General features: G+C 36.2%; 1 protein-coding gene across 2 annotated transcripts in view; it reads left to right on the forward strand.

Annotated features, from left to right (window-relative positions):
* Positions 1-23,829, forward strand: part of LOC122401223 (LIM and SH3 domain protein Lasp) — a 52,073-nt gene extending 28,244 nt beyond the window's left edge. The window contains exons 3-6 of one of the 2 annotated variants that reach the window (XM_043403215.1): positions 7,025-7,296; positions 10,437-10,640; positions 14,524-14,666; positions 15,310-23,829. In XM_043403215.1, coding sequence (XP_043259150.1) covers positions 7,025-7,296; positions 10,437-10,640; positions 14,524-14,666; positions 15,310-15,489 — 799 coding nt within the window. In that variant the 3' untranslated portion in view covers positions 15,490-23,829. The remainder of the gene's footprint in view (positions 1-7,024; positions 7,297-10,436; positions 10,641-14,523; positions 14,667-15,309) is intronic. The other variant, XM_043403216.1, reaches the window with a different exon arrangement.
* The last annotated feature ends 54 nt before the right edge of the window (positions 23,830-23,883 follow it).

Genomic DNA, 23,883 nt, shown 5'->3' on the forward strand with positions numbered 1-23,883 from the left:
GATTTTCATGATACAATGTTTTTTATGTAGAGCTATGCATTTTGAATAATAAATTTTTATTTAAAAATTAAAAATCCTAAATTTTTAGAATTTTTTGTAATTATTATATTCTTAAAATAAATAAAAAATATAAAGGAAATAAAAAAATAAAAAATTTAGTTACTGATTTCTGGTGCTAGAATCGAAAGAATAAAATTTTATAGAAAAATCTGGAAAATATTCCTAGCCCATTGGGAAACTCGTGTAGTTATAAATTGTTCGGGACACGCAAGAATTTTAGAGTCGCTGGAAAAACTCTGGAAATCATAAAATACTCGAGTCACTCCCGAACGTGAAATCATAGGATAATTCTCGAGTCACTGTAATTTTTTTCAAAAATTTCACAATTTTCCAAGAATCCTCGAAACAAGAATCTTCGAAAAAATTCTCTGATAATTAGAGTATAAAAAATTGTTATAAAATCTGTTTACTGCCCTACGCGTCCTGAATTTGCATATCGAATATTACACGGAGCGTTTGGTGAGTGGCATCGCAACGTATCGATTCCAAACGGCGCCGCTTTCTCGAGCCACGATAACCAGGTGCAGTTGCATTATCTCTGCTGGTGCATTGGTTGCATACAGCACGCACATACGCGCGCAACACGATTCGATAAATCATGCGTTCGCTATCGGAGCTTGTAAACACCTTGTACTTGGAAGAAGCTTTGGTCAACGACCATACGATACGTTCTATCGCGACCAGATAATGCTAACTATATTTACCCAAGAAAATTGTGTTTTCCTATCGTTCGCAGAAAATACATCCAACGAGCGCATATATACGGTCTCCACGACGGAAAATGAGCACCGATCGCGCTCAATGACGAATTCAGTCGTAAAGTCATGCTTTCATTGCGGCTCATTGAATTCTACCGTGCTCCTTTTATTAGATATGCATCGTATGCAAAACCGCATAAGAATGCAACGAGAGTTCAAGTGTATCCGCGACATAACGTTCTGCAAGTATCTGCCAGCGCACCGATTAGTCATTGCATTACAACGCAACGAATAAATTATATTCCGTCGTTCTATGAATCACGCTTGTTGGTTCGCGGCAATTTTTACGCATGATTTTTCATATGCAATCATTTTCCATCTCTGTGTGTTTCAGAGCCAAACTGTGCTCGAAATTTCGGAAATTTTTAATACCTGTTAATTAATTCTAATATTTCTAATATTTTTAATATCTGTGACTCTGAATCTTAGTGGTAATTTTTTTGTTCGAAGCATTTTAGAAGAAATTATTAAAGTGCTGTGTAAATTATATCGTGTGAATATTATACATCACAAAATTGATGATCTCAAAATATGCATTCACAAGGGGTGAAAAATATATTTTTATCTTCGATTTTTTAAATTTGGACTTAACATAGTTCAGGATCAGACGCATAATTTTAATCTTACAATGTTTAAGAAATGCAAGAAACTATAGGGTAAACTACGAATTAACCTATGAGCAGAGAATGGTGTCCAGCATCTCGTGGTTAGGCCGATCGATTAAATGTCACGATGCAAATGCATCGCTGCATTCGATGGATGCAACGTGGAATTTAATTTGAATGCAGAGAAAAGAGCTTAACATATAAAGGCCATGGAATGCTCGTTTCAAAATTAAATACATAATATTTCTAAGTATTTTGGATGCTTGTAAATGTGGTCTCGGTAAAAATATCAAGAGAAATTAACATACAGCCGAGATGACTGGCAAATAATTTTTAATTTCTTTATACTACGGTACTGATTCACCAAATATACCAAGCAGGGTGAAAGAAACCTGACACAGATTGAAGCGAAGAAAATATTAAATAATAATACGTGTAAAAACATTCGTCAGGAATTAAGAATACAAAATATTAAATTTGAATTAGTGGATTTAAAATCAAACTTAAAAATTATTTCCGACATAATCAGAAAAGTTTCGTGGTCTTCTTAGAAAAGACAAAATTTGGATGGTTGCTCTTTCCAATTTGAGTAATTTACAAAAATATAATTATTAATGTCTGCGAATTTAAACTGTATCCAGAATCGTGGACATCCAGTAGGAAAATGTGGATTTCAAGGAAGATAAAAATAAATTTCTCCGTCTTGAATTAGACCGTATTGCATTGTCAGTTTAGTAGAAGCGTTTAGGAGTGTTGACAGAAGTTATGGCGGGACTGTGTGCGTGGAAACGCCGCCGACAAAAGGCCCGAAGTGTACACCTATTATTCGTACACGGCGCAACGACGCGTTACGTAACCCGACTGGCACAATTACTGGCTGGTAGACAACGTTATGGTTACCGTATATGGGAAACAGACTCGTGACACAAATCTCGATTACGCTCGTGTACGACGAAGTTACTCGCCTTACCTTCGCGCCTTACACCGCCGCGTGTCGTCCGCTTGGAAAACGCACGAGCGTGCTTCAGGTTCGCGAAACAAGGTGAAATTCAATCCTCCGCTTCTGACGAGAATAAACGACGCACCGATGCATCGATTTCTCTAGAATCTTCTACCTAATCTAGGATGACCGGCTAAACATACAATCAGGACACTGGTTGCTACGACCCAGAGTAGGACAAATTTTATTCACGAATAACAAATAAAAATTTTAGATCCATTCCAAATATGTACGTTTCGTTCATAAATTTGTAAATTAGAGTTTATCGATGATTTTTTTAATCAGTATTCAGACGTGGAAAAAGTTGATTTACGAGCGAATCTGACATTTTTATTCGTTATTCGAGAATAAAATGGCGGATAACTGGTACAAATTTTACATCTATTCTATGCACGTTTCGTTCGTAAATTCGTTTGTAAATCAGAGTTTATTGATAATTTGTTTTAAATAGTATTTGGACGAACAAAGCTGTGGGCAAAGCTAATTTACTAATATTTTTATTCGTTATTTGAGAATAAAATTTGTCCAGCTCTGGCGACAACTAAAAAGAAAATTTAACGAGTAAGTCTGGGTTTTTAAAAATATATAGCTTTTTCTTAAAATAGTTAGTATTTGAACGAAGTCAATTAAACAGTTTATTTGCATTTCCCTAATTCAGGATGAGAAATACCCAAATACTATATTTCTGATTCATGTAGTAGTTAAAAATTTAAAAATGAGAACTAATAAAATTCCTTTTATAGAAAAGAGTTGCTCTACTGGGATAATTCTAGCTGACCTTTTTTTGGTTTTAAGGGCTCAGTTTTCTTACAAAGTAAAATATGCTTCATTGACCATACAAATGCAAGCTAAACACTTCAAGCGTAATTTAATATAACAAATGTCTAATTTATTCAAATTGTATAGACAGTGGGTTTTCGTGTAGGTAAAATGTGTCAAAATACTCAATCAATACGTAGAAAATACGTCGAAAAATTCAATTTATTTTCCAGTTCTATGATTTTTCTAATGTGTCGTTCTGAGCGTGCAGAATTCTCGATAAAAGTCGAATTCCTCGTCACGCGAGCTGCATTTCCAAACGAATTTTCTCACGTGCGTCGACACGAGCGCAATTAACGCGCTATTGTTATGGTTTTCCTCGGCTCATGTGCATTGATTACCTATTTATTGCGTCGTTTCACTATTTGCACCTTCAATTAATATGCTACTTACGATCTTATAATTCCATTCCGAACGGCGTTGCGTTCCAGCAAGATTTTATCTTCATAAGTTTCAAACATACATATTTTCAATCCATCATAAAAATAATAATAAGAAAAATTGTCTAGCTAGTGAATTTAATTATAAATTATATGGTTTACGAGGCAGTCTAATAGTTGGGTGGTAAACTGCGGTTTATCATGTTTTCTTGTACAGGAAAGAATACTTGGGTCGGAATGAAAATTATTACTCATATATGTACGTAGCTCTCTTTGTGTAGTTTAAGAATATATATCTTGTTTTCTCGAACAGTAATCTTCTTTGTCTTCTTTATAAATATAGTTGCGAAGTTTTATCGCATTCGAGTTTCATGAATAATTTATTTTTTCATTTGTTGATTATTTCACTCACGATAAGACGGATCGTTCTTATTTCCCCGACGTTGGCAAGAACGCGAATGAAAATTGCAGAATTTTGAAATTGAACACGATTAGGAAACGTAAGACCTTGGCGTCAAATTAACACTGCGTTTCTTGTCGGACGAAATTATCCGCACGACATTGTTCGTTAGGATAAATTAAGTTTGGCTTAATGGGGCAGTTTAACACATATGTATCATTTTTCTTTATTCTATATAAGGAAATTCGGTAGTTATATAAAGTTAAATAAAATAAAACTTTAAAAATAAGTTGAATAAAATTTTCTTTAGGTTTTGCTAACAAATTTTGCATGAAGTTTGTACAAATGTCTGTATTCTGAGTAATAAATAAAACTCTGAAACTTGCTTTTTACTTTCTAAACACATATCAAACATAAATTGAAGATTAAAGTTCGAGAAAAAAGTACATAAATAGGGAATCTGTATATCTAAATCATCATGTCCCAATCTATTTTGGGTCGTGGAATTTTATGAATGAACTAGCTTTTGCCCGCGGCTTCGCTCGCACAGGAAACCGTTTAGTTCCCTCGGAAATAGATATTGTTTCTCCATTAAACCTTTTAAGCCCCCATTCACCTCTATAGAGTTTTAATTTTATGTCATGTCGTCATCTTACATTTCAAAATTGATACCATTTTCGTAATTAACGTCCCAAAAAACCTTCATAACGACACCCATACCGATATTTAGGCGTATTTACACCATTGCAACAGTTTAGTGATACGATAATAATTACGTATTTACATGTTAAATTTGAAGTTTCTAGATCCACTTACTGAAATAAGGCAACTTTAATGCGAAATAAGTGTATCAATGAGCATTCAGACCAAGTATCAGATAAATTCGACAACGAACAAAATATGTCCTATACAAACGTTGCAACCCCCTTTCATCCCTCCAGGGGTAGAATTTTTTAAAATGCCGAAACAGGTGTTTGATTAATTATGTCAAAGAGCACTCAGATCAAGTTTCAAGTAAATCCGACCACAAATAAAATACTCCTCATACAAACGTTGCAACCCCTTTCCACCCCCTTAGGGATTGAATTTCGGAGTATCCTTTCTTATTTCTTGTATACATTATAAAGGAAACCTCTGTGCAAAACTTCAGCATTTTATGCCCAAGGGCTTAGCCTGGGCGTTGATGAGTCAGTGAGTCAGGCCTTTCATTTTATATATTATTATATTATATTATTATAAGATAGATAATTCTGATATAATATAAATCGCAATAAGCGATCCGAATCTCTACATTTGTAAAAATAATATTGAACACGGATCCATGAAACGCGAAGACACGGATGGTTAGAAAGCAATGCTCGATTCCTCGATCTCCTCTGCATTCGTTATCAGCGTTGTTTCGCAAAGGATGCTCGCGATAATGGCGGAGCGTCATTGACCGCTTGTCGTTCGCTCGAAACACTTATTCGCCTCGATTTCCATAGTTTCCCCGCGGAGGAAGTTGACCGTTGAAAAAAAGAAAAAAGATTCCCTCGCGGAATCTCGACGTGTGTGCGCTTGCTGGATAAAACATGCGCTCGTGATCCGGATGGAGTGTTCCCTCTAACCATAAATTAAAACTCCGTCATTGTTTCTTGCGGCTCTACGTACCAAGATATCGAGATAGGGAAATTCGACCAGCAATTAAATTTACATTTTAAACGCAGTTCCGGGATCGCTATTAAACTCGACGATCGATTAATTACACGCTCTGTAATTATTTGCGTTACGAATGGAGACAATTTAATAACTCCGAAGGTCCAAGAACAGTTCTCGTCACTCTTTTTCAATCTTAAAACACTTCGTAAATATTTAACTCACGTCCAGTAGTCTTTAATGTTAGGACGCCATTTTGGATTCGACACAAAACTATTTCTTTGAGAGTCTTTAGTCTTTGATAGAAAAATTAATAGAGAATTTATTAAGGGGGTATTCTAGACTGTCATTTTATCAGTGTTTGTGATTTTTTTTTTAATGATAGGTAGGCTATTTTGTACTGAGATTTTGCAGATATATTTATTCATCTTACCAGCATGTACAGTATTTTTTCATCAAAAATTATTACAAATTATGGGAGTTATAACTTCTCGTTTAAATATGTTTTTTAAAAACTGGCTTCCATGATATTTCAAGATCTAGCAGACCGATTGACTTCAAATTTGGAGAGAATATTCAGCAGGCACGCCTTTATAGCTGTAATTAGAGATTTTTTAAAATATTGAGTTTTACTATTTTTTTTTAATATGCTGAAGACAAAAGAAAGGTTAAAAAATAGAAATTCGAAACTTGAAGTGCTGTCATTCCTTTATTTATTGAAATTTTTACTTCTCCCTGGTTTCTGCTATAACTACACCCTTCCTGATGAAGATGCTTTAGTACCCTCCGTTTCTGATTAGCGGATCAGTAGAACACCATTTTCAGAAGAGTCATTACACAAGAAGTTATAACTCCCACAATTTTTAATATTTTGTGGTGAAAAAATACTGTACATGCTTATAAGACGAATAAATATATCTGCAAAATTTTAGTAAAAAATAGCCTATCTACCAATAAGAAAAAAATCATACTGAAGGCTGAAAAAATAACAGTCTAGACAGTAATACCCTCTTAATTCGGACAATATCTTCCTTCGTCCAAATCTTAAAACACTTTGTAAACATTTAACTCAAATTCAGCAGTCTCCAGAATTTGGATGCCATTTTGGATACGATGTAAGCTATTTCTTTCAGATTCTTTGGTTTTTGATAGAAACAGACTAGTAATACACTTGTAAAATTAACAAAAAATTTACGAATGGGTTATCCTTGAATCTGGAACGAGAAACATTAAATTTAAAACGGTCGTTAAAATCATTCAGTATAATATTTTGTGTAGTTATGCTTTGGACGTGGATGTGGAAGTTGATCGGTTCTGAAAACTAAATAGAAAATTTGGTTAATCGATGCGACTGATTCGTGTTTTAGACACATACCAAAGGCGAAAGCGACGACGATGGCGGAGACGCCGGAGCTGAAGCGTATCGCCGAGAACACGAAGATCCAGAGCAACGTGAAATATCACGCGGAGTTCGAGAAGGCGAAGGGTAAGTTCACCCAGGTGGCAGACGACCCGGAGACGCTCAGAATCAAGCAAAACAGCAAGATCATCTCGAACGTCGCCTACCACGGCGAGCTCCAGAAGAAGGCGATCATGGAGCAGAAAAGGACGATGACCGGCGAGAACGGCGAACAAATTGGTGAGTCAAACTTTCATCGACTCTCTCATCCCGCCATCTTTTCTGTGAATATGTCGTTTCTAATTTTTCTATCCATCTGGGTCAACGGGAAACACATTTTCTGTCTTGACTCTTTCATCGATCCGGTAATATACCAAATGGCAAATGTCTTGCTAGCGCTTTTTTTTAGCTCGCGGGGTATCGTGGAAATTGTGATATAAGCGTATTCGGTGTGCCCTCGACTTATCCTCAAAAATTAAAATTCATTTTAACCTTTCCGTTTTGTGATCTGTGATTTTAATATAATTTTAAAGTCGATCATATGTTGCCACATGTGTGTTATGTATACGTTATTGCGATCGTGCTTAACATGTTTTATATACAGAACATTTAGAATTGGTCCAGAGCTGGTTTAAAAGAATCAGTCACCCTAAAATCAGGTCTAACTTTCAAGTTTTAATTTTGTTTTTCGTACTATGTATTGCAGGGTGAAAGAAACATCGGTTGGGTTAACAAAAACGCCATCTGTAAACATTCTGATTACATCGTACTATTTTTCGTAAAAAACCCTGAAATTTTTTGGACTATCGTTTTCTTCTTGCTTCACTCGTTTTCGAGCTATTCGATTAAATAGATTTGCAACCCACAAGGAGTAATTTCTTTCTTATAGAAACGAAAAAATAAGGGTCGCATAGTTTTAGATACTCTATGAATATACCGAATTCCTATGTCGAATAATTGTTGCTTAGTCGTAAGGTTTTCGAATTAAAAGAGTTTAACCCAACAGAACTAGAAATTTCTTTCTGATTTTTCTTTCCTTTCGCAATACAGTTTATATTTATAAAGAGGTAAATTGTATTTCCTACGTGAATAAATATGCGCGTAAAAATGAGTATAGAAGGGCAAACGATGGGGGTGCAATGGCGCGAGGACCATTTTGCTATTTAAACTGCGTTAAGTTTAAATTTACGAGTTCGAAATTACTTTTTGTGAAAAAGAAATTCGAGACGAGGAGTATACCCGACAGCATCTGGACCTACTTTCTTACGAAGAATTATCTTGTATCACGATTTTTGCAGTACTTTGTGTGTTTTCATTAACCATTCTATCGAGAACGCGTGCATGTTCCTCGCGGAGAAAGTAATTACACGCGAGTAATCGAAGCAAGGTAAAATTAGGGTTGTGCTAAAAGCGTTACACGGTTTGACATATTGCTAGAAATATCCTAAATTGCAAGATGTAGGCTGAGATAACAACAATAGAAAATAACAGCTTCAATCTTGATGCTTTGTGCACCATTCGTGTATAATGGACCAAGTTTATTTTTCCTAAGACGAAATAACAACTTCAATTTACAATATATTACGTAATACCTGTAACTGTGAATTTCTTTTCAATTTTACTAGCATGTTCATCCTATCGCTTAATTTACTTTTCTTTGGTACAACAATAATAAGCAATCTTCTGACTTACAGTGCAGTAATGTAAATAGTTATTCCACTTGAATTTTCTTACTTCACAGCTATCCCATCGAAGATTTTGATAATATTTACAGTGGCGAATCTAGTGACTAAATGATGATATTCCTTAGTCCTTCCAATGTCCATTTCCTTGTAGACATTACAAATTTTAAATAAAGACAGTGTGTAAGGTGAAATATTTCACACAGAAGTGTCTTTGAGCTGAATTTCTACTTTTATAAATCCATATTCTATATTTAAATTACACATATAATATTAGTAATTTGATATACCTAGTAAAATGTAATTCCTAATTCCTATATTTGAATGCGTTTTAATCCGTGATATACAGGGTGTTCGGCCACCCCTGGGAAAAATTTTAATGGGAGATTCTAGAGACCACAATAACGCGAAAATCAAGAATATCAATTTCTTGACTGAGGCTTCGTTAAAAAGTTATTACAAAATTAAATTAGAAAATTTCACATCTTTCTAAAAAAATTATTTTTGGTTGCAAGGGTCAATTACAATCATTTTTTGTGAATACGCATACCTCCGAAATCCTACCCACTTTCCAGAAAAACATTCGGGTAGGTGCTGAAATTTTTCGGCGAAGAAAACATTTTTCAAATCGTTCTAAAAAAAATTATTTTCGGTTGCAGGAGTCGATTACAATCATTGTTGGTCATTACACACTCCCGAAATCCTACGCATTTTCGAGAAAAAAATTCCTTACTGAAAATATAACTTCAGGCCCAGATGCTACTCTGAAATTTTATGCGTATCTTTAAAACGTCATAACTTCTGAACGGATTGGAGGATTTTAATGTTTTAAACGGCAAACAACGCGTATTTTGACGAAGAATATGTAGAAATTCTAACTTGTGTCGTATAACTCGTAACTGGTATCTATAATTTACTACATACAAAAGGTATACTTAATTTTTATTTTATATCAATCCATATAATCTACCCTACCTAATATGTACCTTATTACAATTCAATCTCTGTACAGGGTGTTCGGCCACCCATGGGAAAAATTTTAACGGGAGATTCTAGAGGCCAAAATAAGACGAAAATCAAGAATATCAATTTATTGATGGAGGCTTCGGTAAAAAGTTATTAACGTTTAAAGTTCCACACGTACTGAATTTTTTTCTCGAAAATGCGCAGGATTTTGGGATTTGAATTTTTGTTTTCCGTCGAAAAATTTCACACCTTCTCGATTTTTTTTCTAGAAAGTGGATAGGATATCGGGGGTATGTCTATTCACAAAAAATGATTGTAATTGACCCCCGCAACCGAAAATAATTTTTCCAGAACGATTCGAAATTTTTTAATTTAATTGTTAATAACTTTTTAACGAAGCCTCCATCAACAAATTGGTATTCTTGATTTTCGTCTTATTTTGGCCTCTAGAATCCCCCATTAAAATTTTTCCCACGGGTGGCCGTACACCCTGTATATGTACATAATTAATTTTATAGTAAAGTATTAATCATAAAAAAAACCTGTCCATTGAAACTAAAATATTCCAAGAGATTCCCTCCCCAGTATTTGCGTCTCTAAATGTCACCGAGATCTGGCTCCAGTGGGACAGCTGTGTCTTTTAGTTAGATTAAATAGCCTCGAGTGACCGGCTCCCGTCGTAAGTCGTTGTCCAGAGTATTATATCGCCAGCTTGTGGTCTGTTGGATTTAGAGTACGTAGAGTACACGGACGGTACGATCGCGCCAGCATCTGGTGTAAACGCGAATCCACCGGCCGCGAGAAGCGCGTGCTCGCCGGTGCAAAGGACACCAGGTAGGATCGCCGATTACGATCCCCTTAGCGAGGCGAGACCGAGCCCTTATTCCGCCAGACAGGCGGCCACCACTGTGATTTATACTAGCGACAAGGGACCAGGTGAGTTTACGACGATTTTACGACCCTAGACTCGTTCGCTTTCGAGCAACGACAAAGATGCTGCACCAGAAGACGAGATATCTGGAGGTTACGCGGTTCCGATAGGACCAGTAGGTCAGAATTACCCCGAGTCATCTACAATACAGTATAAGTGTCGCGATCCGGGCTGTAAGGGGACGTTACAGTAGTAGAAGTTGCTTTTGGAACGATAGCAGATATGTGAGTTATAGTATATACGTAGAATCAAAAAATTCTAATTAGGTTCTTCGCAATAGGCCTTTGTTTTTTAGACATTTTCTAGACTCTATGTATACTTATTCCTACCATGACCGGTCAATTGTTTTTATTTTGTTTTTTTTTTTTTACATAATATGTATAGAAAGTTGTGTTTGGAAGTTTATATCTCTTTTATGTCGCATGTTTTAAAAATCTGTACAACAATATCCAATACTTTTACTCAAAATGTGCATACTTAGTACTTTAACTTCATACAGAAAATTTACGAACTGTATCGAAATTTCTTAATTTTCATCGGATAGAAGATAAAACGCCCTTGAAGAGGAATTTTGTTTCAAGTCGATTGCGTGGTTAGTTCTGGAGATATAAGGGTTCGGAGCGTTTGTTTACGTTGCGAGGTCATTGACCTCACACGTAAATAGTAAACATGACAGTCACAATTCACGCGCGAGAAAAAGGTTCGATGCATTAGACGGATACAGAGACAGTCAAAGTAAAAAAATTACCCCTTCACATAAATTATGATACCTCTAAAACGGAAAATCAGATCGACATAATCCAAAAACCATTTCAAAAAAGGAGCTTTGCTGCTTCTAACGGTAGCTCAATCATGGAGAAAATGCTAGTAATGTTGGAACTGCATGTGTGTAAAGTTTAACTATTCTTAATACGAGTTGTTAGACTGTCTAAAACAATGAAAACTGAAGATTCTCTCCTTTAATCTTTGCTATACTACTATACGTACTACTATTTTTTGTATTAAAAATTGGAGGATTTTTTGTTTTAATATTTATGTCGTATATACACAATAAATAAAATATATTTTTACATTTCAAAATAATTAAAGAAAAAAAGTGACTTGGTGGGGATTCAAACCCACTATCAAAAGCTTCGTAGCTAATCGCTCTACCGACTTAACCACATCCTGTTTTATAAAGTAAATTTAAATAATTCTTTTACTTTGTACGTACCAAACTCTAAATCAAAATATCTCGAAAACGAAGGTTCATTATGAAGAAACTTATTAGGGTTTTTTAATATATAGTATAACTTAAACCTGTTATCGTTTCAAAAGCAATGTCCACGACTGTAAGGTCTCCTTGTTAGAAGCGAGGGGGACTGGATTTGATCGCTCTCGTCTCCCGTCGGTCGCATGAATTGAGTTTATGCTACCTACTGGGACGGGACATATGGAAACTTCAAAACCCCTCGAAACTCGAAACTTTGTGGTATTTTTGTGATTTGAAACTATTGGAGTGAATAGTTTGTATAGATGAGTTAGGAGTCAATTATATTCTTAGAGAGACTATTCAGTACGTGAGTCATTATAGTTATTTTACGTTTAATTCTAGGCAATTACGTTACTTAAAGGCAGTAACGAAAGTATATTTGAAAATTTCTTGCTCTAAATTTCATCTTCCTTTCTTATTTTCCCCTTCGTTATTTTAATCGCCGGGCATGGTTTCGCTTGTTCATTAGTTAATTATAGTTAACACGGGTTAATAAATTGAAGTTTCGAAGCGAGGAATATTTTCTAATGCACCTCGATACTCGAATACTTTTACACGCAGTGCAACGATGGGAATTAGTTTATGCAAACAAGATTTACAGTCTTTAAAAAAAGAATTGCATGCGCACGCTAGACCCGCCTCGTTGATTTCAGAAGAAATTATATCACGGAAAGATAGTCCTCGTTAAGCTAACTTTTCTCTAGAAAAATTTTCTCTGTCTTCAGTTAGAAAGGAGCCTGTCCTAGTTTCTGGAATCACTTTGTATCGAGTTGCAAAAATTGATTGCGCAGGAGGGGGGTTGAAGGTAGCCTACACTTTTAAGAAAATGATCTTTTCATAGAAGACAATAGAGATACTCCAGGAAATATCTGATAAATGCAATATACTATTCTATGCCGTCCAAATAAAATTTGACAAAATGGTTTTCGTAGAAACTAACGAAGATATGGACTTCATCTTTTCACGGTTTAGAGAAGTTAATCTCTTTGCAATAAATTCTTTTGAGTCAGTTGTTGAAAAGAAAAATGGAGCATCCTAGATTTTTTTAAATAGGGGTGGTATTATTGTATTATTTGGGCAATTTTTCATAATTTATATTTAATATTTACTTGAACAATTTCTTTTTATTCTGCAAACAAACACAAGTTTGTTTTAGTATTGAAATAGCTTAGTATACCTGTGTTCCTAAACGCATATCTAGGATAGATTTTAATTCTGTAACTATGTAACATGAAAAAGAAATTATTCAAATGTTATTCAGTTAAACAAGAGCATACAAATAATAGAAAATAATACTACCGTGCATTTTAAAAAATCTAGGGGGTTCTAGTTTTTCTTCTATCAGTCGCGCATGGGAAAATAGCCCCCACTTGACCATTTAACTAGAGTATAAATACTTCTTCTTTGTTCCTGAGGAAACAGTTTGTAAGGCTTCATTTGGGCCACATAGTGCATTTGTATGATAACGAATGGATAGTTAAATGCACTTGGTATAGTTCTAGTTTTCCTTTATTTCGTGTACGAATGATATGGCCATGTGGGTTGGCCACTCGTTACGCAACCGGCAATGGCCAGTTTCAATAGATTGCCTTTTAATTGGATTAGTTCGAACGATATAGGTAGATACACTTCGGCCACTCCTATTGTAACGTCAATTATTATCTTCCCAACGTCGGCGTTGTGTAAAATTTATCGTCGAGTCGAACACTAATTCATTACGTTGTATGTTGTGCTTCTAACAGATGACGTGTGTTTTTCCCCCCTATTTTTCTGTGCAAAGTAATATATAATCGAGAAAGTTGTGGTTAACGGTGGCTGGTCAGACCATATTTCTGTATTTTGTGTAAATGTGTCCTGCATTTGTTGTAGTTTTTTTTTTATCGTTGCTCACACGTCGACACTACATCCATTCACCAGCAATTAAATCGAAAATAATTCAATCTTTTTAAATTCTATTTAAACCTACACTTTTTCCTCGAAGAAATATCTGTTCTCGTGGCAGGCATTTTTATGGAAAACGTAAGTTCCAAGTACTGCTGTAAAAAAACTCGAGGGACAGATATTTTTAGTACTCTTGCAATAAGAGTTCCGCGGAAGTAGTTATTTCCGGAACATTCATTAGACAAAGTTTCATAGTTGTAATTTGTTGAAATGTATTCGAATATATCAGAATTCATTAAAATTTATTAAAGTTTAGTAGAATTTGTTAAAATTTATTAGATTTTATTATAGGTTCGCGCAAGAACATTTATTTCTTTTTAAATGATGTTCGAACTAGAATTTTTATAATATGAGACCCTTTATTATAAAATACTTCACTTTCACTGTATCAACGGAAACTATTAAAGGAGTTTATTTCTACTCCATAATGCGATTTCGTTACATTCGTTGGATACAGTAAAACCTCGATATGTGCAAAAACTAAGAGTAGAAAATTCCTGCGATAATCGAGGTTACCAAAACGAAAGTAAATCAATATCGTCGAAACAGTACAACGAACCGTACTGTCGTGCAATAATCGAGGTTCTACTGTACAGACCGCTCGGTTTGTAAAGAAGGTACTTCCATTCGAATTAGTTTGAGGACATGCCGCCATGTTGCTTGTTTTATCCAAACGCGATGATGACTCGTTCTAGTGACGAATCCACCTACCAGAAAAATCGGCTCTGTGGCAGACATAGACCCCGTGAACGACTACTATGGATCGTTGACGCCAGCCACGAACAACAATCACGTCCCACAGCATCAGCCGCCGCCCCCACCACCCACCAATGTCGGGGTAAGTTCTTTCGATACGTGCAATACCGCTACCTAAACACAAGGACCTCCCCGAACAATTTTCCTACTTTTAAAATCGGTAGAACTTTCAATTAACTCCTTGTCCTATGATTTAAACAGTGTGAGCCCAAAGTTTAAACAAAAGTGCCCAGCTTTCGAGCCATTCCATAGTGGCACGCGGTGTTTACATTTGGTCCGAATACCTGACTACGAGCCTCACGGGTGGTTGTAGCATAAAGGGTTAAATTTGACGCGTTTCAGATTCCCATAAATATTATCCCTCAACGATTCATGTTGAATTAAAATATTCTAACGATACAAATACGAGCTCCGATTGAAAGAAAAATCGTTTTAGCAAAAAAATGCGTGCAATCGGTGTCCGTAAATCTATCGTTAGAAAGGTCACATACTCGATACCGGGGCTCCAAACGTAAAACTCACGAGTGGACGGCAGTCACGAGTATCAGAACTAGCTGGTCAAGGCAGTAACCGAGGAAAGAATGCCCCTTGACAGAGGGGACTGGTGGGAGGTCCACCGCGGTCGATTCTTTCACTAGCGAACCTTATGCCCAAACCGATCAGCCTTCCCTTTCCCATCGGCGGCGCAACTTTCTCGATCATGATATCGTTCCTTTCGTTTCCAGAGAGTGTACAGAGCGATGTACGACTACGAGGCGCAGGACCTCGACGAGGTGAGCTTCTGCGACGGGGATCTGATCGTCAACTGCACGGCCATCGACGCAGGCTGGATGACCGGTCTGGTACAGCGCACAGGCCGACACGGCATGTTGCCAGCGAACTACGTCGAACCGGCGCAAATTTAAACCATCCGAAACCCGTCGCGTCCTCATAGTCTTCGTTGATCCCCGCTGCGTCGATCGGGTGGCCGTCCGGTCGAACGAACGAGGAAAATGGCGCGGAACCAGCCGGCAACAAGAACGAACACTAACAGGATTCGGGGCGCTCGATCGTCGCCGAGGATGCTCTGAAAAAGGAAGAGATGTTCGAATGTAGGAGCGAAAGAAAGACAGTGGCCGGGACCAGCGAACACGGAGATTCTTTATTAGCCTGGTAACGGTACTTCCGGTAGCGTCGTATTCGATAGAAATCGTCGATCTTCCTTTTTCGAAGGGCACGAGGAGCTCGACCGAGATTCTGGACGCTTCGCGTCACGGAACAGCGACTCCAGTCGAAAATCGTTCTTCGACGCTCCATCCTCTCGGAGTGTCTGGCATCGTGTTTTTGCATTTAAGTCGTCAACTACGGCCGTAATTCCATCGCGTTTGGGACCAAATTCCGTTCGAAGATGAACGCGACACAGTGCCTTTCGCTAGCAATAATTTCTGTGAAAGAGTCGATCGAATCCGAGGCACCTGCATACACAGGATGTCACAGGTTTGAATGGCCAAACTCTGACGGTATATTCTATGGATGTAAATAACAGGAAAATCTTATATAAACATGGGAACAAGCTTTCTTAACCCTTTATATTATTAGACAATTTTTTAAATTTAGTTATCCCGACGTGCATTTATTTTTGTTTCATTTTTAAATGGTCAGACTTGGGATACGAACGTAGGACCATGAAGGAAATAAATTTTTCTTTTGGAAGATTGCTTACAGACACCTAGAAGATCCTCTAAAGATAGAAGACTTATGAATTAATAACCTCAAATTATGTATCTGTGTTTTCATAATTAAATTTATATTCGATTCAGTGGTAAACGAGAATCTCATTATTACCTTTGTTCTAAATGAATGAATAAACATTCTAGTAACCTCAGATCATGATAACCAAAGATATTTTGATGTTATTCGTTCCTATGTTTTGTTAGAAAACAATATTCCCTTAACGAGACGTTTGCAAGCATGTTTCCAGAGGAAAAGTTTATTTGTTTTATGGTCCTCAAGCTTGATCATTTAAATCAGAAAAACTCGATACAACTTGCATAAAAGACCAATAATTTATATAACACAAGAAAGTATTACTACAAGTCTTACACTATATACATATAGGTGAAGGAATTAAACAATTATGACAAAAATAAAAAATACAAAGTTTAGTTTATTTATGCGAGCTATATTTACTATCTGAGCTTCCGGGATTAATTAAAAAATCAAAAATGTTTATCGTACTTGGTAATACTAGATTAATAGCCGTCGAAAATCGTATTTATTACTATACGGGATATCATTTTTCTTTTGTTTTATTTGATTGAAAGCATTACTCAGTTTTTGAATCAATTCATTACGCGAATTCTTGTTTCATTCCTTTTTTTCAAGTTTCATCACAGATAAAAGAGTGACGCGAGATTAAGCGATCTTAGAGGTTAATGTATGGGCTCCGCCATGACAGTGATCTAAACACCGTGCATACTCTTGATTCGTAATCAATGTCCGCATTTTGGCACGAAGCCTAACAACTTATACTGATGAAAGTTGCCTTCAAAATGTTTGATAACCTCAAATAATAAACACAGCTCTCGTAAACAGGCTAATATAATTATTGCCTAACTATTCTTACGTTGTATCGCAGTGGATTGTTTTCAATATTGTGAATTTAATTAATCTTTAAACAACGTATGTTTTTATAACATGTTTACTTTATTTGATCCTGTACAATATACTGACAAAGTTTGGCTATTAAAATCCTGGGCAGCCTGTATATTATATACAGGGTGTTGCGCATTTTTCCGTACACACTTCAACAGTGTGTTCTACAAGTAAAACTAAGACTGAAATGTTATACAACAAACAATTCAGAAATGATTTGTTAAGAAATTATGACAAAAATATGAAATGTCATGTTTTTTTATTATTTAAACAAACAAATTTACTAAAACTTTGAATAAGGAGAGCAACTGCTAGTTGAGGCACGAAAAAATATTTTTAACGTAGAATTATGTGGATAACTTAAACACTTTTTTATCAGAGTTTAGTTTCTATCATCTATCTTGTATGCTGAAGTATTCTTTCTTCGATGATAACTTTTTATTGTCATACAATTTTTAGCTATCGTTCAAGTTTATGTTCAGTAAATTACAAAGAAACTCACGATATCGAATACTTGCAAAAGATTGATTTTATTTTATTATAAATTTGTTTTCTTATTTTAATGTCCTGAATCAACAACCGAGTTTTACAATTTATATTTTTGTTATAATTTTTTAACAAAGCATTTATAGATTTTTTGTTATATAACATTTTAGTCTTCGTTTTACTTGCAAAACACACTGCTGAAGCGTATACGGAAAAATGCGGAACACCCTCTATATACAGTTCAGTTCTGTTTTTATTTCCTCTCGAAATCATTCCGCTGCTTCGAGGATTCCATTTTCCGTCTTATTTATCACAGTAAGGACCAGTTTTGACGATAGTGCGACGACAAAGACAGAAAGGTCGAGCATTTATTGATTATCAAATATATATATATATATATTTTTTTTTTACGTCGACACCGTTTCTTAGATCTTTTCCTTTTTTATTATCCCGAAGGGACACGATACGTTCATCGGAATACAGAATTATTGTTACATTTGTATGCACCGTTGTTGACGATTTCTGTCCTCTCAGTCTTTGTCCACGTTCGCGCGTTGCTTTCGCATTTGTTGCACACGGAACTGATCGAAAGTTTCGGTGAAAAATTGCTATTTATTGTACGACGATAGTATCTCGAATATTATCGGGTTAGCGAAGAAACTTGGACTAGAAACATCTACGGCGCCACACCGTTCATTGTGATTCAAAAGGAACAACGATGTGCCTTATATACGTAGACCTTTAATTAGGACAATCTAACCGCGAGCTTGCGTCGCGATTAAGACGGGGACCAGATCGATGAAAAAAAAAAAATAATTCACGAACTAACGTTATCGTGTGTCGTTACGATAGGACAGAATTTTCAATAATTCTTTTTTATAGAACTATTTTTGAAAGTGAATCTAGTTAAGATAACGAAGATTTGTAATAATGTTGTTGAACGCGAATGTTTCGTTACGCTCGCCTGCTCGATACGATGCACGTAAGGAAAGTAACAATCGTTAAAAACTTTATTACCGCTCTTTATCTAGTTAACAACATTAACCAACATTTACCTAATAGCTGTTAAGTTTTATCACGCGAGGTTCGCCCATGTTAAAATGCTTCTTCGGCTTTCTATGATCCTTTCAGTGCTGAACGACGCCGACCGTGCCTGAAAATCTTCCGAGGGGCATTGATCGTGCATTTTACGAAGTATCAGATAGTATTTAATATGGTGATTCGGGGAACGCGAGTCTTTCAATCGTATATTGGGCCCAAAAAATGTTTGGGAGCCCCTGCTACTAGTGCTGCCAGAAAAAAAATGGCGGTAGAAGAAGAAGACGACTAGCAGTGGAAGACAACTATTTTTTGGCTTAATGTATGTGCTGTAGGGATCGACTGTTTTTAATCCTTTGCACTTCAGGCAGTTTAAGACTAAAATATTCGAATACTATGAATAAAATCCAAGCACGAAGTTCACTTAAAATTTGCAAATTGCACTATTTTTTATATTGTTTTTTAATTTTATATTGTAAAATATAAAGGGGACACGAATAAAAATATGATATAGCTTCATACAGTTTTAAATATTCTAAAACAGAATTTTACCAAGTATTTTATTAGTTTTATACGTTTCTTATACTTTACAAAGCTAAATCACTTTCTATTACATCGTAAAATAATTACCTCTGCAAAGAACTTGAATCGAACGTTTCTTGAACTCAGATTACATTACACTATATACGAGAAAGAAACAAAACGGTATAGAGAATTGTATAAAAATAAGGAAGTACTGTCGGAGTGCAAAGGGTTAATTAGTATGGTATCTTGAGCTATAATACTCGATAATGAACTTGCTTAGACAGCAAAAGAATTCGATTTAAGAAAACGAACTTAGTATAAGGAATTTCAGAGTGGAATTTACAATTTATAGATAGACAATCTTAAGAAACAATAACAGATTTTGCCTCTGTGGATTATTGTGGAAAATGAACCAACTATCAAAGATGAAACTATACATTTAATTTTGTAATACTTTTACAAAAATGTTCAGCCTGTATACATTGACGTAACTTTTAAAGTATTGGGCACCTTACGAAATGAAGATCTAATAATCTTCAGCAGTGAATTTTCAAGGCTGTCGATTCTATTTTTTATCGAACAATCGAAAAAGATAACTATTAAAAATCTTTTTTTAAATATAGTCTGACTGTATAAGTCTGACGATTCTAAAGAACGAAAGAAATATATTTGGTATGGTACTATTACCACACATTCAAATCACCTAACCGTATTTACTAATAATTATATTTTCAATTTCACTCAATGCAAGCCAGCCGCATTATTGACTTGAACTTTTCGCTGTGCGATTTACAGTTTATTTTCTTCATAATTATAAATTTCCAGAGTTGGTATCCCAACCAAATTAGCGGATACAAAATTGTTTTTGAACCTTTAGAAACGTACCATCACGAGGCTAGCGCAAAAATGGGCAACATTTTAATTGTAGAATAAATATTCTCATCGTCAACAAATAAAAATTTGACCATTTCATCAAACAATCGCGAATAAATTGCTATACGTTGGTGTTATTGGTTCCTATTGTGCGAATAAAATGTTGTCCATCTATGGGCTAGCGAGGAATATCGACGACCTCGGGGTTAAATCTCGTTCGAAAACGTATTTTGAGTGGGTTATATCGTGATTATTTTGAACAATGGACTTTGTTAAATAATATGTGTAGTCGAACGGAACGCGTTTCTTAAATTCTGCGCCGTTTTATTTGTTTAAATATCGTGATTCCCATTTCTGCTTGCATACGTGTTGATCTAGGTCAGGCTGGCACCGAATTCCTTTGGCATACAAACAATTAAACCGTGGACGTTTACGTGTTTTTATTCGTTGATTTTTCACGAAAACTCGCTTCGAACACCAGTTTCCACCGGTATTGTGTCGTTAGCCCCGAGAGAGAAAAACGTATTATTAATCGAATAAACAGTCGAATTCGACAGCGCCTTCGAGTCTTCGTCCGTCGATCCTCGCAGATTTTTAGGAGATTCGTGAACGTACGCGCTCCGAAGAGCTCGAGTCCAGCTCGCTTTTCGTATACGAGAAACTAATTGGACTTTTTGACAGAAAATCTCGTCGTTGCCACGACTGGAGATTTTTCTACAACAATCTGCCTGACGGTACAGCAGGTCACGTATTACGTTTACGCGCTCGTCAGTTGTTTACCTCGCGCTCCAAATCTAGTGTGTTTGAAAGGGGAAACTGTCGCTTAGCGCAGTAATTTCTGGACTGTACTAATTTGCTTTTGATAAATGCAATCGGGCAGATCAGGTTTTCCTTGAATCTACGGGATTGTCTCAGCAATGCCACGAATGGGGCACCAAATGGAGATTGTAAGGCTCCAAGACAGTATGTCCAGTAATGGGAGGAAAGTCTCAAGCAACTCCAACCATCCTACGGTTACTACACAGTGATAACACAGTGGTCCAACTGGCTCCAAGGCAGTATGTACAGTAATGAATGAGAAAAGCCTCAAGCAACTCCAAACATCCTAGAGGTGGAAGGAAGGCTCCTCGAATCCTCAACTCCACCACTCGGTGCACTCTCGACTGACGCAACCGACAGAGTCCCAAGCTGGGTAGCTTTCGAAGGGACTCTAGACGATCAACACCGAGCCTCTTGTGTCGCGGACGTGGCAACGACTGCAACGTTCCATCACAATCCTGCGTTCGCGGCGTGCTCTGTGACCTGCTGTACCGTCAGGCAGATTGTTGCAGAAAAATCTCCAGTCGTGGCAACGACGAAATTTTCCGTCAAAAAGTCCAATTGGTTTCTTGTGTACGAAAAGCGAGCTGGGCTCGAGCTCTTCGGAGCGCGTACGTTCACGAATCTCCTAAAAATCTGCGAGAATCGACTGTTTATTCGATTAATAATACGTTTTCCTCTCTCAGTGCTGACGACACAATACCGGTGGAAACTGCTGTTCGAAGCGAGCCTTCGTAAAAACACGTAAACGACCGCGGTTTGACTTTGACTGGCATATCACCTATACACGGCTGACAGGATCTTCCATTGTGAATTTTTGCAGAAAATTGCACGATTCTCGTCTGGCAGCGAACGTGTTAATTGTCCGTACGAAGGAATTCGGCATCAACCTGACCTTCCGGAGTATCACGTATGCAAATAGAAATGGGAATCACGGTCCGTGTTTCTTCCTCTCGCGATATTTAAACATTATTCGTACAGGAAACACATGCACACACAGTACTGAAAGGATTTGATCGCTTCCTCGGATATGTTCTCGAACAATCGCGGGATTATCGGCAATATGAGATTGTTCTCCGCGATGGTCTCGATTTTCATAGATAGCTTTATGCCTGATGTCCAATTAATGTACAGATAATATAGTGATCGAGGAAACTCGTCGACGATAATGAGAATATCGTGTTACCATTGCGGAGTATCTGCGCCCTCTCGTTGTCCTCTGTTTTCTTTTGTCTCACGTTTCGAAATTACCTGTCCGTTTTGAAATTTTGGTTCCTCGGGGAACGTATTTGCATTGCATTTACCTGAATAGGAGATTAGGAGAACGCTATGCGAAGGAACTAAACGGCAATGTTGTTACGTGCGCGTGGAACGTCGTTCGACTTCGTGATACCGCGAGGAGATATATTCATATTTTTGGAAACATGTTAGCAATTTCTTTTTTTTTTCTTTTTTGTAATTATTAGAACACCGATAAGACGATCTACGATTATAATTGAGAAACATACAGAAATATATATATTAGTGTTGTTTAAAGCAGATAATATTATATTATGATACGAAATCATAAACAATGAATATGTTATGTAATCATCGCCAGATTATTGCTTATCTTCCTGTCTCTCCATTGTCCTTATATTTTCCAGCTGTTCAACTTAACAACAGTGTGGAAATTCACTAGTAAAAGAAACTAATTGCGTCACTATAATACCAGTATTTTATTATTATACAATGTGATCTAAGATTACAAGGCAGACGAATTTTAGAGTATATAGTACTCATAAAAATAGATTAAAAGTGTCCTATTATGCAATTTGCACCCTTTCTCTATAGGTCATCGAGTATTTTGTATTATGACAGAGAACTCTAAAATATTTACTAACCGCCAGTGGAAGATACTTAGTATTTGTAAACTTGTAAATAATAATTCGTTTAGTATGTTGTAAAATAACATACAATTCGATTTTTGAATATTTCTATTTTTCACATAATTTTAACTGGCGTGATAGTCAACGTATTAACGAGCGAATACACTACACTTTGTTTTCCTTCAACCGTATCGAGTCGAAGATTATTATTTATATTTGTACAAGATTTCGAGATTCATTAGTACAAATATATTTATTAAAAAAAAAAAAAGACAGCTGCTCATTCAGCGCCAGCGATAAATGAATCGAAAGGAAGTTGCAACGAAATAAAAAGTATGTTTTTAGCGCAACGGAAACTGCAGCCGCTGTTAAATGAAACGAATCGACGTTCAGGTATAAAAAATGCACATTTATTGAGAGCGATATAAGTACAGTAGAAGGGTTACTCGTATAAAACTGAATTTGCGGCAATTTAGCGCGCGTATTAAATTCTCGGCTGGATTCGTATTCGAAACAGACTTGGGCAAGATCTTTAATGAAATGCACGAACGAATGTTTTATACGAACGCGAGACGTGAAAGTTGAGCGTAGGAGAAAACTCGTTGATATGTACGAAAATTATTTGTAACGAAATCTTGCACGCTAATAATGCCCAACTCTGGTTTTCACCAGTAACGCATGGAAAATTGAAAAAATTCAGCTATTTAACAATGCAGAAAACACGAAGTGTCGGTTTCAATCTTATCGTATCAATTTCCTATAAATTGTCGCGATCGTTTTTCTTTACTTTACTCGCGTACCATTCGCCTCACCCTTTCAACTGCCTAACCATTTTCGTTGCAAGATGAACATCGTTTTCATACTATCAACAATTGCTAAAAGATCGGCAATTCATCTAAAAGTTCAAATTTGTCTACCTATATATGCTGAGAAACCGAAATTACAATCGAATTTGCAACCAAAACAGAAATCGCACTTAACGCGTTGACTGATTAATTGTACGTCGACAATGTAAAATAAATAGCGAACGATTATTGAAATATTTAATTACTTTTA

The sequence above is a fragment of the Colletes gigas genome, unplaced genomic scaffold, assembly GCF_013123115.1.
Source record: "Colletes gigas isolate AHSC1104 unplaced genomic scaffold, ASM1312311v1 Colletes_gigas_Sc00023, whole genome shotgun sequence".
Lineage (NCBI taxonomy): Eukaryota > Metazoa > Arthropoda > Insecta > Hymenoptera > Colletidae > Colletes > Colletes gigas.